General features: G+C 37.6%; 3 protein-coding genes across 3 annotated transcripts; 2 read left to right on the top strand and 1 right to left on the bottom strand.

Moving 5' to 3' along the window:
* Positions 1–233: 233 nt before the first annotated feature.
* LOC123317733 lies at positions 234–972 on the bottom strand. Its single transcript, XM_044904342.1, has 2 exons — positions 890–972; positions 234–708 (listed from the first exon to the last, which is right to left on the bottom strand). The coding sequence occupies exons 1-2, from the start codon at positions 970–972 to the stop codon at positions 234–236; spliced, it is 558 nt and encodes a 185-aa protein (XP_044760277.1).
* A 3,569-nt stretch (positions 973–4,541) lies between these two features.
* Positions 4,542–5,630, top strand: LOC123317732 (piggyBac transposable element-derived protein 4-like). Its single transcript, XM_044904341.1, has one exon. It carries the CDS (start codon positions 4,542–4,544, stop codon positions 5,628–5,630), a length of 1,089 nt encoding a protein of 362 aa, XP_044760276.1.
* Positions 5,631–8,956: 3,326 nt separating this feature from the next.
* Positions 8,957–10,688, top strand: LOC123317229. Its single transcript, XM_044903648.1, has 2 exons — positions 8,957–9,476; positions 9,515–10,688. The coding sequence occupies exons 1-2, from the start codon at positions 9,103–9,105 to the stop codon at positions 9,984–9,986; spliced, it is 846 nt and encodes a 281-aa protein (XP_044759583.1). The 5' UTR covers positions 8,957–9,102; the 3' UTR covers positions 9,987–10,688.
* The last annotated feature ends 9,487 nt before the right edge of the window (positions 10,689–20,175 follow it).

The raw sequence follows: 20,175 nt of genomic DNA, 5'->3' as shown, positions 1-20,175 counted from the left end.
TTTCCCCTCAATATGCAGCTTCCCAAACCTTTATTTTACCTGAAATGCCAACCGAGTATTCATTTCTTCCGCATATTTTGAGTATATGTGACTGGTCGTCAACTTATATGCCATTTTGAAAACTTTAGTTGATTCCTAATCAATCAAATTTTCGAAGTGGGCATGTTCTACCCAACCTTCCGGAATCTGGAATAATTGATGTATGGTAATTTTTGACTAATTATTAATATATACTAAATTTTTTTTTTAATTGAATTATTCCTCAAACATTTGATGAGGTGGGGAAAATCTGAGCACATTCTAAATTTTCTCTTATTGTCCATGGTGTGTTCACACCATGGTTCGCTGGTGTCCTCTATTTCAAAGTGTTTCCACATTTTCCGGTTACAACTAGCTCCATCACTAGTAATCACATCTATAAAGTGACCAGCGTTTCCACAAAGAATAACACACTCGAGCATTATTTTTGTGAGAACGTCTCCAGTCACGTCACTTCCACTTAGAAAGCAGGTCAATGCTTGGAGACCATGACCTGCAAATGGTTGGAACATTATGACCAAAGCATGGTCTCCAAGTTTGTTTTCCATTTTCTGTGGGGTGTGACTTCCCAAATCAATGAAACCAATGAAGTTCATTAAGTTCTTGTCGAATTTTTTGGTTATAGACACCTTACATTCATCGACAAGTAAGCTCCATGTCGTTCCTATTCTTCCATGTGACTAGTCTTTGTTTTCAAAATTTCAAAGACTTTTTTTCGAAAACCAAAAGAGCCTTAAATATTTCTGATATATCTGAAGAAGAGAAAATAGCAAACATTTTAAACAGTGATTTTCGGTATCTTCATAGAGATCTCAAGCCTTATGATAAAATTATTTCAGTAGACATTTACCTTGACAATGTACTTAGGGATGGTAACGGTAGTATTTCATTTTCCCTCATGTAGTTGTACAGCTTAGAGCTTTTTATTTTCATAAGAATGCAGGTATACACCCAATCAAGAGAATATCGTACACCATTCTTTCTACAGAGACTTGCATTGTAACGAGTGTGTATCATATTCTTCTGCGCTGTAGGGACATCCTTGATGAAAAAGAGCTTTTTGCTTGATTTTGTTCTTTTTCAAACCTTTCAATAAGAGAATTCAATCTCTTAGTCCTCTTTCTCCAATAAATTTCTCAACTTGTAATTTTTTTCGATATGGTACACCTCATCTTTTTGTTCCGCAATCTGAATTTGAATTTAGTGCAAGCGCTGCATTCATTCGCATTGGGGAAAATCAAAATATGACAGGATTTGCTCTGAACTGAGCACACTTTATCCATGTCAAGTATTCTCAAGTATTGCTCCAAATCGTCAAGTGTGTCGTTACAAATTCCATTACATTAATCGATCTGTTAATTATGTGTCCATAAATTGTTTCACTTCTGAGCACCACAGTTCTCTCTAAATAATGCATTGTTTTTTCTTGAAATTCTAGTTTGAAGAACACTATGGAACATTCATAAGAAAAATTACCTACATCTAATATGAACAATATCCTTAAAAATTATCTAAAGTTTAATCTATCTACAAGTTTAATCCATCTTTTAGGTCGGGTAGACATAGTGTCACTCGTCTTGTTATTCATTTTTATTATTATTTGTTTTTTTTTATTTTACAAAGAAGAACGCTAACAGGTGTGAACACCCAAAAGAAGCGCCCACTAATAATATGAAATAGACAATGCTTACAATCAGAAATAAATGAAACAATGCTCACGAACAATGTAAAGAACTACCCAAATATCCTCTTAATAGTTTTTTTGAAAGAACTTCAACTACCCCCCGAAAATAAATCAACGCTATGTACATAAGAATTGCATAGATCTAACATTCTCGATATAGGAGGAACATAAAAATCAATTGAATCTAGAATTTGAGGACAATCAATTTTATTCGATAGTATTTTATAGATGAAAATTAAATCATTCATTATTCTTCTGTCCTTTGAGCTATTACTTCGAAAATGTCTCAAACGAACAAAGTAGTTATCCGGATTTCCAGGTATCAGGTGAAATCCCGTCTTATAACTTAGAAACCTAAGAAACTTAGCTTGCACCCTTTCCAACCTTTCGATATATACATTATAATGAGGACACCAAACCGAAGAAGCAAAGTTGAACTTGCTGCTAGTACAGCGCTAAAATTGCCTCACGACTCTTGAATTGACGGCATTGCCTCATAATCAACCCAAGAACTCTATTACTCGCGCACACCAAACCATTTATATGTTCATCGAGGATGAGCTTTGAATCAAGCACAATACCCAAATCCCTGACAGTATCAGTGCGCCGCAGGGTAGTTCCAGAAATTGAGTAATCATAGTTTATTACTGACCTATTCCGTGTGAAAGAAACTACGCAGCACTTTTCTATGTTCAAATGTAAACTAAAGGCTTTACAAAAAAATAAAAGGCTGTCTAGATCATTCTGAAGATCCAAGCAGTTCTGGATTGTTCGAATTAGAACGAAAAGTTTTAAATCGTCCGCGAACAACAGAAACTTACAAACTTTAAAACATCTGTTGATACTGTTTATATAAATAATAAATAGAAGTGGACCCAAATGGGAACCTTGGGGTACCCCTGATGTAGGGAAAAATGATCTTGAAATAAATCTCCCTATCTTGACGTGATGAGATCTATCTGTGAGGTAGGACTCGAACCATCTCAACAATGTGCCCTCAACACCGACATAATTGAGCTCATTCAAAAGGGCTTTAATATTAATTCGGTCGAAGGCTTTGCTAAAATCCGACTTGAATTCCCTTATCAAGACTTTTTTGTACAAATCCAATGAAGCAGCTGAGATTAGTTGATCTTCCTTTAACGAAACCATGCTGCTCAGGTATTATTCGAGATTGCATATGATGGAGCAAACGGTTGTATATTAATGATTCAAAGACTTTCTCGAATAAACAAAGTTTACTGATAGGACAATAATTTTCTACTGAATTCTTACTACCGGACTTAAAAACAGGAGTTATGCTGGCAACCTTCCAAGAGTCAGGAAATATTCCACTATGGAGAGATTTATTGAATATCAATGCAAGAGGGATACTACACTCTTTTAGAAAAATTGGTGGTATCGAGTCTGGACCAGCTCCTTTCTTTTCTTCCAATCCAAGTATTATCTCCCTGACATGATCAGAAGTTATTTGGAAGGAGCCTAAAAAGTATTGATCAGGAGAGCATTTCTTTGTATCATAATTTATGGTTGGATCAGGCTTAGTGAGAACACACTCAAAATAATCGGCAAATAAATTACAAATATCTTTGCCTGACTCGCCGATGCGTTGTTTGAATGACATCTTGCTGGAAAACCCCGAATCTTTAGAACCAACAGAGACAAAGTCAAAAAGCTTTTTTGGACAAATTTTGACCTCAGATTGAACTGAGGTTAAATATTTTTCATAATCACATCTGATAAGACACTTGGTTTCAGACCGTAAAGCTTGAAATGTTATATCATCACCATAATTTTTATAAATTCTCCATTTTTTATGGAACTTGTTTTTACGTTTAATGATTTTAATAGTTTCCTTAGAAAAATAGGATGGATAGCCTGGTCCTGGTCTTCCAACATTGCCAAAAAAGGATGGATACGCCTTAACTTTTTTTACTCTAGGGGACATGTCTTTCAATTAACTGATTTGAAATTTGGTAAAAAACAACCAAATCATCATTGACATTATCATTCACAAGCAATTCGTCCCATGGTATATTATGTAAAGATTCATTGATGAGAGCAAAATTAGCCCCCCTGAAACTATAAAATGAGTCACTTAGACATAATGGCTTGATCAGTCCTACATCAAAAAGAAATTCCACAGATGGATGATTTCTGTCCTCAGGAACAATGGGATCAGAACATCTCATCAGATTATCAACTCTAAAACTGTTACTGAGTATTAAATCCAAAATTCATTGAACTGGACCAACTCAAAAAACGAAAAGGAGTCCATTAATGAGCCACATTTAGTGTCAACATTCATGGGTTCTAAATTATATATACGTTGTCAAGATGTCTGAGAGTACGGACGTCGTCGTGAGCGAGCTAAATAAATTGCGTAAAAACGAGTTAATTGATCTGTTAGCACTCCAGTACTCGCGCGGGGTATTGCAATACCCCAGGCTTCACTTATCGGTTTGTATTTTAGGAGGGGATAACCTGCGACGAATATCCACATAGGTATTCCTCGTAAACAATCTTACGAAGTCATCTGTGCCTGCGGTTATTTGATACCGTATTCGTTGTATTCTTCACATTGTCCGAAATTAGGCTGGGGTATCAGAATACCCCGCGCGACCGTTTGTGTGATATAATTTCTCCGGTCGACACTCAAACGCTAGGTACATAAATGTTTATTTTCATTATTTTAATAATGGGTAGTAAAAATGATGACATTAGTATTTATTATTGTTATAATTATTATTATTTTTCCATTTTTCACCAAGTTTTTTATCAACATCTGTATACGAGGAGGTATTTTCGTTATTCAGATATGGAGAGTAAAAATCCAGAACAGTGGTTGAAATGGTATGAGGAAATAATGAATGGAGAGTCTGCGAATGAAAATGCCGAAGTAAATGAAATTTATGCAGAAGAAGATAATGATAGTGAGATAGATCAACTCCAAGAGAGTGATCATGGTTCGGACACGGAGCAAGAAGACGATCCTTCGACCGAAGAAATTATAGAAGGTCCAACTTTTCTGGGAAAAGATAAGAAAACCGTATGGAGTAAGATGCCGCCACCAAGTACTCGAACGAAAAGGCACAATTTGGTACTTAGGATTCCAGGACCACAAGGATTTGCAAAAACAGCGAAAACACATCTTGAATGTTTTTCAATTTTTATAGACGATGAGATGATAAACCTAATCGTTGCATGTACTAACATCAAAATAGAAGATGTAAAAAATAAATTTGAGCGTGACAGGGATGCCCGATCGACAGATTCTTGTGAGATAAAGGCTCTTATTGGAATTCTCTATATAGCAGGTGTTCAAAAATCCGGGAGGGAAAATATTTTAGATCTCTGGTCTACAGATGGTACCGGGTGTGAACAGATATACTTGACGATGAGCTACAACCGATTCAGATTTTTATGCCGATGCATAAGATTCGATAATATTCATGATCGACACGAACGACGACAATTTGATAAACTTGCTCCAATAAGAAATATTTTTGAGAGGTTTGTAGATCATTGCAAATATGTTTTTGTTCCAAGCCCCTATTTGACTATCGATGAACAACTTATTGCATTCAGAGGGCGATGCTCATTTAGAATGTATATGCCAGCTAAACCGGCCAAGTATGGCCTAAAGTTATTTGCCTTAGTTGATACTAAAACAATGTTCACTTTAAATTTAGAGATATATCCAGGAGTACAACCAGATGGGCCTTATCTTCAGAGCAACTCAGCTTATGATGTTGTGAAAAGAATGACTGAACCAGTTCGAAACACAAATAGAAATATTACAATGGATAGATGGTTTACAAGTGTACCTCTTGTTCTGGATCTTCTAAAGGATAAACTAACTGTGATAGGAAGCATAAATTCTAATAAACGGGAGATTCCAATGTAAACGGGGGGGGGGGTAAACGGGAGATCCGAATTAGTCAATGTAAAGGGCAGACCACTAGGGAGTAGTATTTTTGCTTTTCAGAATAATTGCACTCTCGTTTCTTTTGTACCAAAAAAAAATAAAAACGTTCTAATGGTATCAGCAATGCACCATGATAGCATTGTGGATAACGAGACAAACAAACCCGATATTATCATGGATTATAACCGTACAAAATATGCGGTAGATATAGTCGATAAAATGTGTACTGCTTATGATGTATCTAGAAACTGCCGGCGATGGCCCCTGACAATCTTTTTCGATGTTCTAAATATAGGTGGAATCAATATGTTGAGACTTCTTGAAGCCAACAATAATTATATTCCAATTCCAAGGCGAACATTTTTGAAGACACTTGCAATGGAACTAACTCTTCCACAAAAAAAGAGACGTCTGTACATACAAAACATTCCTCCGAACATCAAAACCAAACTCCGCCAACTTCTGAATAACAACGAGCTCTGTAGAAGAACCACCTCGAAAGTTAGGACGAGGCAGATGTCATCTCTGTCCCAGAAAAGCGGACAAGAAAACCCCGATGATTTGTTACAAATGCCGGCAATGGATTTGCAAGAATCATCAGAAACTAATATGTCAGTCATGTGGAGAAAATTAAAATACAAATGCTTATAAATTTTTCAGTTTTTTGTAAGTTTTTGCCAAATCGGAGAAACCACGAGAATTTTATCATGAAATTTGTCGATTTTGCTTTACTTTAGGAATATACAGTTTTTTCACCTCCGTACACCTCTTTACCCTCATAAATAATAAATGGTATTCGTTAACGAAACGACTTTTAATTTTAGGCATACATATTTTGCAACGTAATTTGTAAAATATCATTTTTCAATTTGGGGTATTTTAACCCTTAATTACTACACAAAAATTTTGTAACATAAGTACTACGGTGGGTCAATTTGACCCGATTTCTAGATAGATATTAACAAAAGAAAAAAAACGATATTTTTACATTTTATTTTAGAATAATAATTTTCAAACATTAATTTTTAACTCAAGTATTTTATTTGGTATTTTTGCATAAGGGGCAAACATTTATGGCACATTCTTTGCAAATCGGTTTTTTACACATCGAACAGAAGGTGTTTGTTTTTCGATCTTTTTTCGATGGACAAATGGCACATCTCTTTCTTTTCGAAGTTCCTGCCCGAGGCTGAGGCTCTACTGGATGGGAAAACTCGAAATCAAATATGTCCGCTGCTAAATTTCGAAGTTTGAGTGATATCTTAGGGTTAGATATCCTGGTTACTACATGTGGTCTACACAACTCCTTGGCTAATGTTTTCAGGAAGTCTATTCTCGTTAGTTCCTTTCCGGTGGGTGAAAGCTGATAAAGAACTCTGGCATTCACTCCAGAAACATTCAAAATCATGTGAAATATTGCCATTGGCCATCTGCGAGTTCTTCTTGATGTACTGTAGTTTGCGCATTTTTGATCTAATGCGTCTACGCCAGCCTTCGTACTGTTGTAAAATAATATAATATCCGGCTTCTTGCTTTTTTCATCAACTTTATCATCTGAGTGCATAGAGGATAATAAAATCACAGATTTGTTTTTCTTCGGAACATGAGCAACAATCGTCAAATCAGAAGTGAACCCAAATAGGGAGCTCCCAATTTCCTTTCCTCTGGACGGTAGAAATTCCGGTGGAATGAAAGCTTTATTTTTCCTCAAAGTACCTACTAACGTCAACTTCTCTTTTTTCAGGGCATTTGCAAGTTCTAATGAGGTGTACCAATTATCGGTTGTTATATTTCTATTGGACCCTTTCACAGGTTCGATCAACCTCATAACCACTTGTGTTGGAAGACATAGTTTCTCTCCTTTTTCCAAACAAGCCTTACTTGGTGTCTGTTTTCCACAATATATTTCCGAGTTCACCATGTAATGGGTTTTTGCATCTGCTAAAACCTGTATCTTGATCCCATATTTAGCAGGCTTACTTGGCATGAACATTCGGAATCCACAGCGACCTCTGAATGGAACTAGCATTTCATCTATCGTCAAATGTAGAAAAGGAGAGTAACAACTCTTTGAATTTTGGACGAATTGATTAAATAAATCAGATATTGCGGCCAACTTGTTTTCTTTCAGTCTTTTCTTCCTTGTACTATCATCATCGAATCGAATACAGGAAAGCAAGAAAGAAAACCTTGCAAGTGACATAGTGCACCTGAATATATCTCTGCCCGTTCCATCATTGGCCCATAGAGATCTGAGATCCTCATGCCCTGATTTAAAAATGCCTGTTAAATAGAGCAGACCAATGAAAGCCTCTATTTCTTCTTGGTCTGTATTATGAATGAAGGAAGCAGAGAACTGCGATCGGCAATTTCTCCTTCTTTTGAACATTTTATATTTCAGTTGCATATTCTGTATTTTGGAGTTTGTATGTTTTGTGATTTTCTTGAGCATTGCGTCCGAAAAAATTAGTTTCCAGGCCTGCAAAACTGTTGAGGGTGGATTCTTTTTTGCGTCTCCCTTCAAGCCAGGCAGTATTGTACAAATATTTTTTTTTTGGGTTTTACCTCTTGTTGGTGCATTTTTCGACCATTTCGTTTTGTCTTTGCCATAAAAAGCTTGACGATTAGATTCGTCAACTTCTTTAGTCTTTCTCTCTACATCTTCAGATTCTTGTTCATTATCATTCCATTCAAGTTCGCTATCACTGTCATGTTCGCTTATTTCTTCATGATCACTCTCCCCAGGTTCACTCCTATCTCCTTCATCTAGAATAGCTTCAGTAGCAGCTACTCTGTCTTGCACTTCGAAAATATTTTCCTCTCCCTCTGTATTTTCTGTGGAATTATGATCCTCCCAGAACTGTTCATCTTCAACAATTTGTAAGATTTCAGCTTCAGTGAGTGGCCTATAAATACTGTAACACAAAAACCAAAATCAATAAATTGATATTGATATAAATTTTGAATGATTCATTCATTCAATTGAATAGAAAACGTACCTCATATTTCATATAACACTACCGTTCAAACTACGCACGGGTCAATTTGACCCAAATACAGCGATATCAGCAAACACGGGAACGCACACAGCTCGACTTACTCGTCAGAACAAAGATTATGTTGGGCTAGGAGAATACTAGAAGAATCACCCCACTACTCACACGCGAAACGAAGAATTTCGGCTCGTCTTATGTCGTGTGGGTCAAAATGACCCGTCCGTAGTGACTAAGGGTTAATACCCCACGCGACCGTTTATGTTCCTATCGGGCGCGCGAGTACTGGAGTGTTAGTGAGTGCTACACTGCCAGATAATGTTACAAATCAAGTGCTAATTAACTTCACTAAAAAGTTAATCGAAAAAAATAATAAGGAAGTTTTAAATAATGATGGTGATACGAAAATACATGGTTGTTCAGATGACAGTACCAGGAATTCACTGGATATTCTGCATATGGAGATAAAATATTTGAGAGAACTTCAAATTCAGAAAGAATTAATAATCGCAAATCAAGCCATAGCGATTGAAGCATTACAGAATCACAATAAATTTCTAATGAATAATCATTCTTCCTCGAAAAAAAATGTCATCCAGGTACATGATGATAAAAATGTAGACAATTCCAACGATGAAAACAAACAGTATAAACATGTGAGTAAAATACAGCACAGCAGTACTAAACCTGTTGTCAGATCACAAGATCGGAATATGAAATCAACTGGTGGAGGTACATCCATAAGGCGTTCCGTAACTGATGAGCCATGTGGGTTAACCGTAACTAGAAATCAAAATAAAAATAATGATGATCATCTGTTTACTGTACGTCAGTTGAATGCATAAAGTAAGTCAATGGGTCTGTTCTGTGGTTGAATGAAGCGATAGAGAATGCACAAGAAGTGAATGCAAGAAATGCAATCATCCACTCTAATATCGCATTACCTGTCGATATTGAAAAATCTACACCATCGAAAAATGAATGGACAGACGTCAATTACAAAAAACCAAAGCGAAAGTCAAAAAGTACTTTGGTTGTTGGAAGTTGCTCAGGTGATTCAACGGTGGAAGGTATAGAGAAGATGAAATTTCTACACGTATCAAACCTCAAACCGGACACCACGGCAGATAATCTACTTAAATTTCTGAACAGAAATTTTTCAAATCAAGTAAAATGTGAACCACTGAAATCACGATTTCCAGAAAGCTATTCCTCTTTCAAAGTTACTATTCTAGATAGTGAATACGATAAAGCCCTTGTTCCAACTAATTGGCCCAATCGTGCAAATGTCCGTGTTTTTTTTCATCGGAGACCGATGAAACAAGATCAACAGTTAAATTGAAGATACTACAAATAAACATTCAGTGTATCTCAAATAAACTCAGCAGTCTTCAGGTGCTTCTAGCGACAGAGAGTCCCGATATTGTCAGTGTTGTGGAGCATTGGTGTTCTGAGGATAACATCAGCCTAATGGTTATTCCAGGATACGTACAGGTTTCGTGTTTTTGTCGTGTGTTACACAAGGACGGAGGCTGTGTTGTTTATGTGAAAAGTGAATTACAAGCCTCTGATCTTAATTTCTCCCGATTATCCTTGGAAATGGATTGTGAGGTGTGTGGAGTGAAGGTTAACGCTGGAGACCTCAAAATAGGAATTCTAAGTATCTACAGGCCGCCATCAGGCGATCTCAAGTTATTTTTAGAAAGGATTTTCTATGTTGTACAACAATGTCTGGAAAAATGCAAAATTTTGTTCATATGTGGAGACCTGAACATTAATTTTGTTAAAATGAATTCTCGGTCAAAATGCCTTTTCCAGGACTTTCTTGATTGTTTTGATTTGCACATCACATCGCTCGAACCAACTAGGGTATTCACTGACAGTAAAGGGAAAACAACTAGTTCAACTGTGGACTATATTTTGACTAATGCACAAAAAAATTCTTGTAAAACCACAGTATATGAGGCAAATCTTGCTGATCATAAAGTTTTATCGCTTGAATATTGTACTGCTATTTCCTTTAAAACGGTAGTTAATGACAAGCCACAGCATTATAAGGGTATTACCTCATATAATCTTGATAATTTTAATATTCGTATTGAAGATACCAGATTTTCAGAAGTATACTCAGATTTTGACATTAATGTTATATTTGACTATTTTATTGGCACTCTCAAGTCAATTTTTGAAGAATGTTGTCCATTGAGGCGCACTACTAGTAATAATAATATCTCAAAGAATTGGATAACACCAGAGATTAAACGCTTCAGCATACAAGAAAATATCAAGAAAAATCTTCATTGGATGCATTCTAGGTTGAAGACACAGCAGTCATTACTAATCTACAAGTCTGCCAAAGTTTATTACAATCAACTACTTGACAATACTAAACGGCGGTACTATAGTAATCTAGTTGAGAACTCACATCAGAAAAATAAGACTGTCTGGGAACTGGTTAATGTTGAAATTGGAAAATCACCCAATGCTCATAAGAGAATATCTTTGAAGTTGAATGGAGATCTTTGTACGGATTCAGGTCAAGTAGCTGCGGCGTTTGGCAGCCATTTTTCTACGGTAACCTACACCAGACTCATGGAGTTTTATGGGAAAACGCTATCACAATCATGCACAACTTCAAAAATACTGAATGTAAATTTCTTTTTCCATCCAGTCACAGAAAATGAAATTATTAATGTTATCAAAGCACTTAAGAACAAGAAATGTACTGGAGTTGATTCCATTTCAGTGAGAGTTCTCAAATCCATTGCCGATTCCATTGCTGGTCATTTTGCTCATTTAATGAATATATCTGTTTCTTCCGGTAAATTTCCAGATATTTTGAAAAAGTCTATCATTATACCGGTATTCAAGAAAAATGATCCTTATAACATCGCTAATTATAGACCCATATCGATTTTGAGTAATTTTTCTAAGATTTTTGAACGGATAGTTTTCAATAGAATGTATGAATTTTTGAATAGATTCAACATCATAACGGAATCTCAACATGGATTTAGGCCTCGTCGGTCAACACAAACTGCGGCATTTCAGTTTGTTGAGGGCGTCTACAAGAGTTTGGATGACGGTCTTCGTGCTGCTGGGATATTCTTTGATCTCTCGCGAGCATTTGACTCTTTAGATTTTCGTTTCTTGTTGCGTAAGTTTTATAATATTGGCTTCAGAGGCATATTTTTAGATTGGTTGGAGAGTTATTTGAGCGGTCGCATTTTCTCGGTGAAGGTAGAAAACACATATTCTGATGAGTTTGGTGTTGATATGGGAGTTCCACAGGGCTCGGTGCTGGGACCCTTACTCTTTCTGCTGTTTATAAACGATTTGCCGGATCATATCGTTGGAGCATTGATTATACTATTTGCAGACGATACCTCATTACTTCTCACAGCACGGAGCTCTGAGGAACTCAGGTTGTTGGTTCTGTCGATTATTCGGATGTTTACTGACTGGTGTCGATTGAATGCGTTGATGGTGAATGTGGACAAGACTGATTTAGTATATTTCTCATTGAACAAAATAAATAATGATCACTTGATAATATCCCATCATAATGTTTCTATAATGCCTAAGGAATTCACAAAATTTCTAGGAATATACATAGATGAAGGTTTGCGCTGGAACCAACATATTGACTATGTGTGTAAAAAATTGAATAGGTCTTATTTTGCAATATCTAAAATAAAAAGATTGTTTCCTTTGAAATCTCTCATAGATGTTTACTACAGTATATGCTATCCTCATATGTCTTATAATATATTAGTGTGGGGTAGTTCATCTGAACTAAATAGAGTTTTTGTTTGCCAGAAGAGAATAATCAGGCTAATGTTCAATTTACATCCACAATGTTCTTGTAAACCTTTTTTCATTGCGAATGGTATCATGACACTAGCTTGTATCTATATATATAGGTGTTTACTTTATGTAAAGGAAAATGAGAGTGATATTGCAAGACTGTCTAGCAACCATCACTACTCCACAAGAAATTATCATACTTTAATGATACCAAATCATAGAACATCTAGATTTGAACGTTCACCATCCTATCAAAGTGTAAGATTTTTCAATCATTTGCCAACTACTCTGAAAGTACAGAATTTAAAGAATTTCAAGAAAAACATGAAAGATCTACTGCTAAGCAGAAGTTATTATTCTGTATCAGAATACTTGAATGATAGTACATTAAATTCATGTGGAGGAGTGACATCCGATATGAACTAGTTTCCTTTTTCTTCATGATCAATTATGTATACTGACTTGTCCTATACTCTTTGAAGTCTGAATGGATCAATAAACTTTATGACTTTAGCCTTGCGGCTTTCACACTCCTCTCCAGAGGAAAATTCACTTATCCCAGATATCTTAGATATCAAAAGGATTAAGCTCTGTTGGAACCCTTTCCAGGTTTTCGGGCTCGTGGTGGTGGTCGGGTCCGGGTCGCTCCTCGCCTCCCTGCTGTAGGTTGGATTCCTGCTCCACCCGCACTTCCTGTCCGCGCAGACGGTGTTCCTCTGCATTCCCCATGTACTTGCGTACAGTTCTCGCCGTTCCGAGCAGTACCGCCTTCTGCATGACTCTATAGATATTTTCGTCCAACTGAAGTTTCCTCAAGTTCTCTAGTAGTTTCTTCGGTATCAGGCCTGTAGATGAAATGACAATAGGGATGGTCTTGATATCTTTCAGCTTCCACTGTCTTCTGGTTTGTTCCTCGAGATCTCTGTATTTTGAAATTTTTTCAGTGTGCCTATCTAGAAGATTGGTATTATTTGGAATTGCCACGTCTATGAATAGTGCTCTGTCCTCATCCTTATTGAGCAATATGAGGTCTGGTCTATTGTGGGTTATTTTTCGGTCTGTGAGAACCGTGCGATCCCAGTAGAGCTTGTGATGTTCGTTTTCCAGCACAGCATCCGGATGGTAATTGTAATAAGGAACCTTTTTCGACGTTAGAAGTTGGTGTTTTAGTGCCAATTCTTGGTGAAGAATCTTGGCAACAGCATCATGTCTATTTTTGTACTCCGTGCCCGCGAACTTCTGACATCCCCCGGTGATGTGCTGGATAGTTTCATGTGTCGCACAGCCATAACGACAGCTATCGTCCGCCACTGAGGCATCCTTGGCGATGTACTTCATGTAATTTCTTGTTGGAATCACCTGATCCTGGATGGCGAGCATGAAGCCCTCTGTCTCAGGAAACAACCTTCCGGAAGTCAACCAGTAGTTCGACGCAGATATGTCGACGTAATCATGGTTGACCTCGTTCTGGTGCCTCCCATGCAAAGGTTTGCCAATCAGTTTCTGCATTTTACTTTCTGCAGAGTGTTCGACGGTTTCCAAGTGATCCTGTTGTAGCTTTAATGGTGTAGAACTATCAGCAACACAAACTACTCGATGGAGTTCTGACGAAGCTGCCTTGCTCAAGAAATATTTTCGAAGTCCTTCAATTTCCTGGGACATACGGTTGGACAAATCAACAATTCCTCTACCCCCAAGATGTCGTGGCAGCTCTGTCCGTTCTATTGAGCTTTTGGGGTGATGTTTATTGTTTATATGTTTAGTCAGCATCGTCCTTATTTTTCTCTGTAAAGCTGCTAAATCGGTGATCGTCCAAGAGATAATACCAAATGAATAGCTCAGCGCCGAGCAAGCGTAGGTGTTAATCGCTTTTATCAGATTCTTGCTGTTAAGACCAGTTCTCATTATCCTCCTCAATCTTCGGGTGAACTCCTCCGTTAATTCTTTCTTCATCTGGGTCTGATTGATTTTTCTTGCCTGTTTTATGCCTAGATACTTGTATGTGTCTCCTTCCTTTAATGCTTCAATTTCTGCACCTTCCTTGAGTTTGAACGTACCATCTTCTATTTTCCCTCTCGTTATGTTAAGCAGTCGACATTTTTCTAGTCCAAACTTCATTTTGATGTCTTCCGAGAATCCTTCCACCATTTTCAGCATCAGTTGCATTTGTTTTTTGGTAGATGCGAAGAGTTTCAAGTCGTCCATGTAAAGGAGATGATTCAGTTTTATCATAGTTCTACTGCCGCTCTTGATGGAAAATCCGTAGTCCGTAGAATTCAATCTATGAGACAAGGGGTTCAGGGCCATGCAGAACCACAGAGGGCTCAGCGAGTCTCCTTGGAAAATTCCGCGTCTTATTGGAATAGGTCCTGTTGTAATGGAGCAATCTGCTGCTTTCATTTGAAGACTAGTACGCCAGGTTGACATGGCGTTTTTCAGGAACTTAACAATATTGGGATCCACCTTGTAAATCTTCAAGATCGTCAAGAGCCATTCGTGAGGTATAGAATCGAATGCTTTTTTGTAGTCTATGTACGCAGCGTAGAGATTCCTTCGCTTGGAGAACGCTTGATTGCAGATAACTGAATCTATTATTAGTTGTTCTTTGCACCCTCGGCTGTCTTTGGTGCATCCTTTCTGTTGCATGGCGATGATGTTATTCCTTTCGCAATGGTTGTGAATTCGGTTTGAAATGCACGATGTGATTAATTTGTACATCGTTGGAAGACATGTGATTGGTCGGTACTTGGATGGGTCTTCTGTATTCCTTTGGTCTTTAGGTAACAAGTATGTTGTGCCATGTGTAAGGAATACTGGCATTCTTTCAGGATTTTCAATGACATCATTTATTGCGGAGGTCAATTTGTCATGCATGATCCAAAGTTTCTTGATCCAGAAGTTCTGTAATCCATCAGGCCCAGGTGCTTTCCAGTTTTGCAGTACTCTGATAGCTGCTTTTACTTCTTCAATTGTGATCATGTCATGCTGCATCGGCTCATATTTTATAGCTTCAGATTTTTCATCTTCAATCCATCCGGTATCTCCATTGAAGTGAGGTTTCGTTGATAATTGTTCGGTCCAGAATTGTTCAATGGCTTCCTTTGGTGGTAACTTTCCATGTTCTCCATCCGACGATGTGAGTGACCGGTAGAAAGATTCTTCCGACTTTTCGAATGAATTATTGTCTCTTTTCCGGCTATAATTGCTTTTATATCTCCTCAGGCGTTCTGCATACAGACTTAATTTTTGCTTCAGAGTGTCGAGGCAATAGTGAGCTGTAGCATTCTCCGTCTCTCGTTCTGTATGTGTCCTGTTTCTATCCATGATCTCTTTGGCAGCTTTCACAACCTTTCTTCCTCGATTCCCGTTCAAGTACTCCGTCAGTCGTCCAATGTCTCTTCTTAGCCTTTCTGTTTTGTGTTGAAGACGTTTCTGCCATGCTGGCGCGTGTAATTTGTGTAATTTTAGACCATTGTTGTTCGTTCCGCGAATTTTTGCCCCTATGGTTTTGGCTGTCGTCAGCGCTGCACAGTAAAAAACTAGATGCAGATATTCCAATGAACTTCCGTTCTGTAGGTATTCAGGTAAAACGTCCTTATTCAAGATGTCGATTATAAGTGACAGCTTCTTGGATGTATTGAGTCGGGGAGGTGTTATTCGATGAAGAGGGTCTGTCCCTTCCAGTTCGGCGAAGTATCTCCTCATGTCAGAGTGAACTTGTCGGTGGAGCTCTTCCCTATCGTCCTGGAGTTCAGGCTCACTTGGGTTGCAAGATGGACTTTCAGTATCAATGTCTTCTAGGTGTTGTTGCCCAGGCATGTGAATTTCATCAGAGTGTTGGTATTATTCTCTATTGCTAGCGGACGCTGAAGTTCCCGTTTAATTGCGTCGATTCGGGCCGTTGGTATTAATTTATTTCTCAGAATTACGCGGTACTGGTCTGCCACTCGTTGTTCAGTGACATTGAGATTTGGGTAGGCGTTGCAAAATTCCTCATGGAGCCTTTTCCTATAGTTGTTCGTGTTCTGCCCTAGTCCCGTGATGGAGTTATATATGCGCACAATAGTTTCATTCATGGACGTTGTCCACTTCATGCGCTTTCTAACTAACCCCGCTTGGGTGAGCACTGGCTGAATATCCTGCGCAGCACCTTCAGCGGTTCGAGTCGGCAATTGAATTGGACTCGTTGGTTGCTGTTGTTGCAACATTATTATTATTATTATTGTTTGAGACATTCCTCACCCAGGAAACTCCGGATCAATTAAAATCACCTAGCACTAAAATAATACTATCTCCAAGCAAGGGTTTGATATCATTCAGCTTAGACACAAAACAAGTCAACGCCGCGGCGTCGTCCGGTGGAATATAAACACAACACAAATAAACCTTTAATCTGTTGATTGATATCTGAACCCATAAATCTTCTGCACCACTCTGGAACTCTGGAACATTGACAGGCTCCAAATCTTTCTTTACCGCCACAAAAACACCACCACCCTCACTTTTGGCACTCGCCGTCGTGGAGCGATCTCTCCGAAAAATGTCATATACCCTGGATTTCATAACTTCCGAGTCATACACACTATCGTTGAGCCACGATTCAGTAATGAATAAAAGATCATAATTACTGGCTGTAGAAGAGCACTTGAACTGAGGTAATTTTGTTCGTAGGCCACGAACATTCTGATAGTAAACGTTCAAAGCCATCCTGAAGTTGCAAGGGTCATAGTGAGATAGTTTGAATAATTGGATGGAATTATAGCTTGTCGAGGTCTGAAATATTAGCGACATTCACGATTTTGGAGGTGTCATTTTTGCGCATTAGAATAAACCATTATGAGTCCGAATTTGTACGATAACTAATTGTCTAGGTAAACCGAAACAAGCAAAAATAGATCGCAATACCGCAATTGTATTTTTTGTAGTAATAAAAGTCATCGGGTATACCTCTATCCATTTTGAATGGGAATCTATCAAAATCAAGAAATATCTGTTTTGAATGGACCCGTGAAATCTAATTGAATACGAGACCAAACCTCTTGGGTCCAAGGCCAATGATTCTGTATAGCTTTATCAGGACTCTTTTTATGTAGCAAACAATTTTCACAATTGCTACATAATTCTTCAATGTTTTCGTCTAATCCCGGCCACCAAAAATGAGATCTAGCCAAACTTTTCATTTCGACAACTCCCATATGAGAAGAATGGAGATTTTTCAAAATATCTTTTCTAATAGTCTAAGATCTCACTGCAGAATTATTACGTTCATTACGTATAGAGACAAACACACATTTTACATACGTTTATGGATAGGAGAATACACTGATAACGCTTCAGCATGTCAAAAGTGGCCGCAAGTTATTTAAATTAAATTGATGTTAATCAATATTCCAAGAGAAATTTCGTTCACTTCGTTTTGATATAAAATATCATCCACATCATAACAATGCATGTAAAGAATACTAAAATCCATAGCTGCCATTGCACACTAGACCGCAACTACCTCGCAGCCAGGTGTAAGCAGGTAACATTTCGATATATTTCTACGTTCATGACGTATACGGATGTTTTTGATATCGAATTAAAGCTAATTTTTTTTCGAATATGATGATATATGGCTGCCTGTGAAAAAATAGCCGCAAGGTAACTCTGCCATCTGTTAAAATAGCGAGATATCCGAAATAAAGTGAAAGAGATGAAGCGCAACGCCACTTGTTAGATGAGGATGCCAAAATTTTTTTTCGTGTTTCTTCAAAATCAGTCTCTTGAATCTAGTTATATTTTATATCAGCTTTCATAACCGCAGTTTTCACTATCTTCGTCTCATCTTTATCATCTGAAGATTTGTTAGCTCATTTTCATTATACATTTTCAACTCGTATCGGAGTTGGACTTCCCAGAAACCATGTTGGTTTCAGGAAACCATCCAGAAAAAGCCAATCATTATTTTCCGCACTAAACTTTAAACAGTCGTACTTAGTAGCATTGAGCCACATCGAATTGACGAAAATGGTCCATTGCACGTTGAATGAAAGCCTTTGATCTTTTTAATTAATTTTTCATTATTATCTTTTGCCGCATGCATTTTGTTGAACATGTTAAATCGTTCAAAGTTAACGCCTTTGGAATGAACTTTTGTGAGAATTATTATCTTTTAAAAAAATTCTTCTTATGTTTCAATATTAATTCATTTGGACCTTATTCTTATTAGAATCTATTATATGCATTGGGCCCGAACTCTCAATATTTGTATAGCGCCCGACGAAGGGTTGATACATAAATAATATCAACAGCGTTGTGTACAACGTGCTCCAACACGTGGTTATAATAAGAGAATAATTCAGATGCACTGTTGAGAACCCTAAGACTCCTTTCACACTAGGGGTTTTTACCGGAAATCAACCGGATGAAAAATTATTCATCGGATTTTATCCGTACGCTGGGCACATCCAGCTCTCGAATCTCGTGGCGATAAGCGCCGCCGAAAGTGCAATACGCTTGTTTTTCGGTGCGTAACTGAAAGTCTACGATCCCACTGCAGAATTACTACGTTCATTACGTACAGAGACAAACACATATTTTCACCTACGTTTATGGATAGGAGAATACACTTATAACACCGCAGCCTGTCAAAAGTGGCCGCAAGTAATTTTAATTAAATTAATGTTAATCAATATTCCAAGAGAAATTTCGTTCACTCCGTTTTGAAATAAAATATCATCCACATCATAACAATGCATGTTAAGAATACTAAAATCCATAGCTGTCGTTGCACACTCTGCCGCAACTACCTCGCATCCAGGTGTAAGCAGGTAACATTTCGATGTATTTCTACCTTCATGACGTACACGGATGTTTTTGATATCAAATTAAAGCTATTTTTTTTTCGAATAGGATGATGTATGGCTGCTATTATATCTACTGATATTATGGGATCTTTCACACATGTTCCGGTTTAGTTTCGCACTGGAAAACAACCAGATTGCACTTTCGGCGGCGCTTATCGCCACGAGATTCGAGAGCTTGATGTGCCCACCGTACGGATAAAACCCGATGAATAATTTTTCATTCGGTTGTTTTCCGGTAAAAACCCGACAGTAAAAACCCGTTTGAAAGTAATCTTAGGTTTCTCAACAGTGCATCTGAATTATTCTTATATTACAACCACGTGTTGGAACTCGTTGTACACAACGCTGTTAATATTATTTATGTATTAAACCCTTCGTCGGGCGCTATACGAATATTGAGAGTTCGGGCGCAATGCATATAATAGTTTCTAATAAGAATAACGTCCAAATAAATCAATATCGAAACATGAGAAGAATTTTTTAAAAGATGATAAGTCTCACCAAAGTTCATTCCAAAGACACTGGACGATTTATCATGTTCAACAAGATGTATGCGGAAAAGAGAATGATGAAAAATTCATTGAAAAAATCAAAGGGTTTGTTTCAGCACACATTTTATCGTTTTGGTACTACGGACGATTTTCGTCAATTCGATATTGCTCAATGCTACTAAGTACCACTGTTTAAAGTTTAGTGCGGAGAATAAATGGTTGGCTTCTTCTGGATGGTGTCCTGAAACCAACATGGTTTCTGCTAAGTTCGACTGCGATACAAGTAGAAAATGTATTATGTAATTGAGCTAACACATTTTCAGATGATGAGAAAACTCTGACTGCGACGACGATAGTGACAACTGCGATTGTGAAAGCAGCGGGG

This window comes from Coccinella septempunctata, chromosome 7 (genome assembly GCF_907165205.1).
Source record: "Coccinella septempunctata chromosome 7, icCocSept1.1, whole genome shotgun sequence".
Taxonomy (NCBI): Eukaryota; Metazoa; Arthropoda; class Insecta; order Coleoptera; family Coccinellidae; genus Coccinella; species Coccinella septempunctata.
Note: the sequence above shows the minus strand (reverse complement) of the source record. Positions and strands in the feature narration are given on the sequence as shown.

Bases quoted from the DNA above. Each gene is read 5' to 3' on its own strand.
- LOC123317229 (XM_044903648.1), top strand. From the start codon at position 9,103: ATGGAGATAAAATATTTGAGAGAACTTCAAATTCAGAAAGAATTAATA. The intron at 9,477-9,514 runs GTTGAATGCATA...GTCTGTTCTGTG, and splicing joins CATCTGTTTACTGTACGTCA to GTTGAATGAAGCGATAGAGA.
- LOC123317733 (XM_044904342.1), bottom strand. From the start codon at position 972: ATGAAAATAAAAAGCTCTAAGCTGTACAACTACATGAGGGAAAATGAA. The intron at 709-889 runs GTAAATGTCTAC...GTCACATGGAAG, and splicing joins TCCCTAAGTACATTGTCAAG to AATAGGAACGACATGGAGCT.
- LOC123317732 (XM_044904341.1), top strand. From the start codon at position 4,542: ATGGAGAGTAAAAATCCAGAACAGTGGTTGAAATGGTATGAGGAAATA.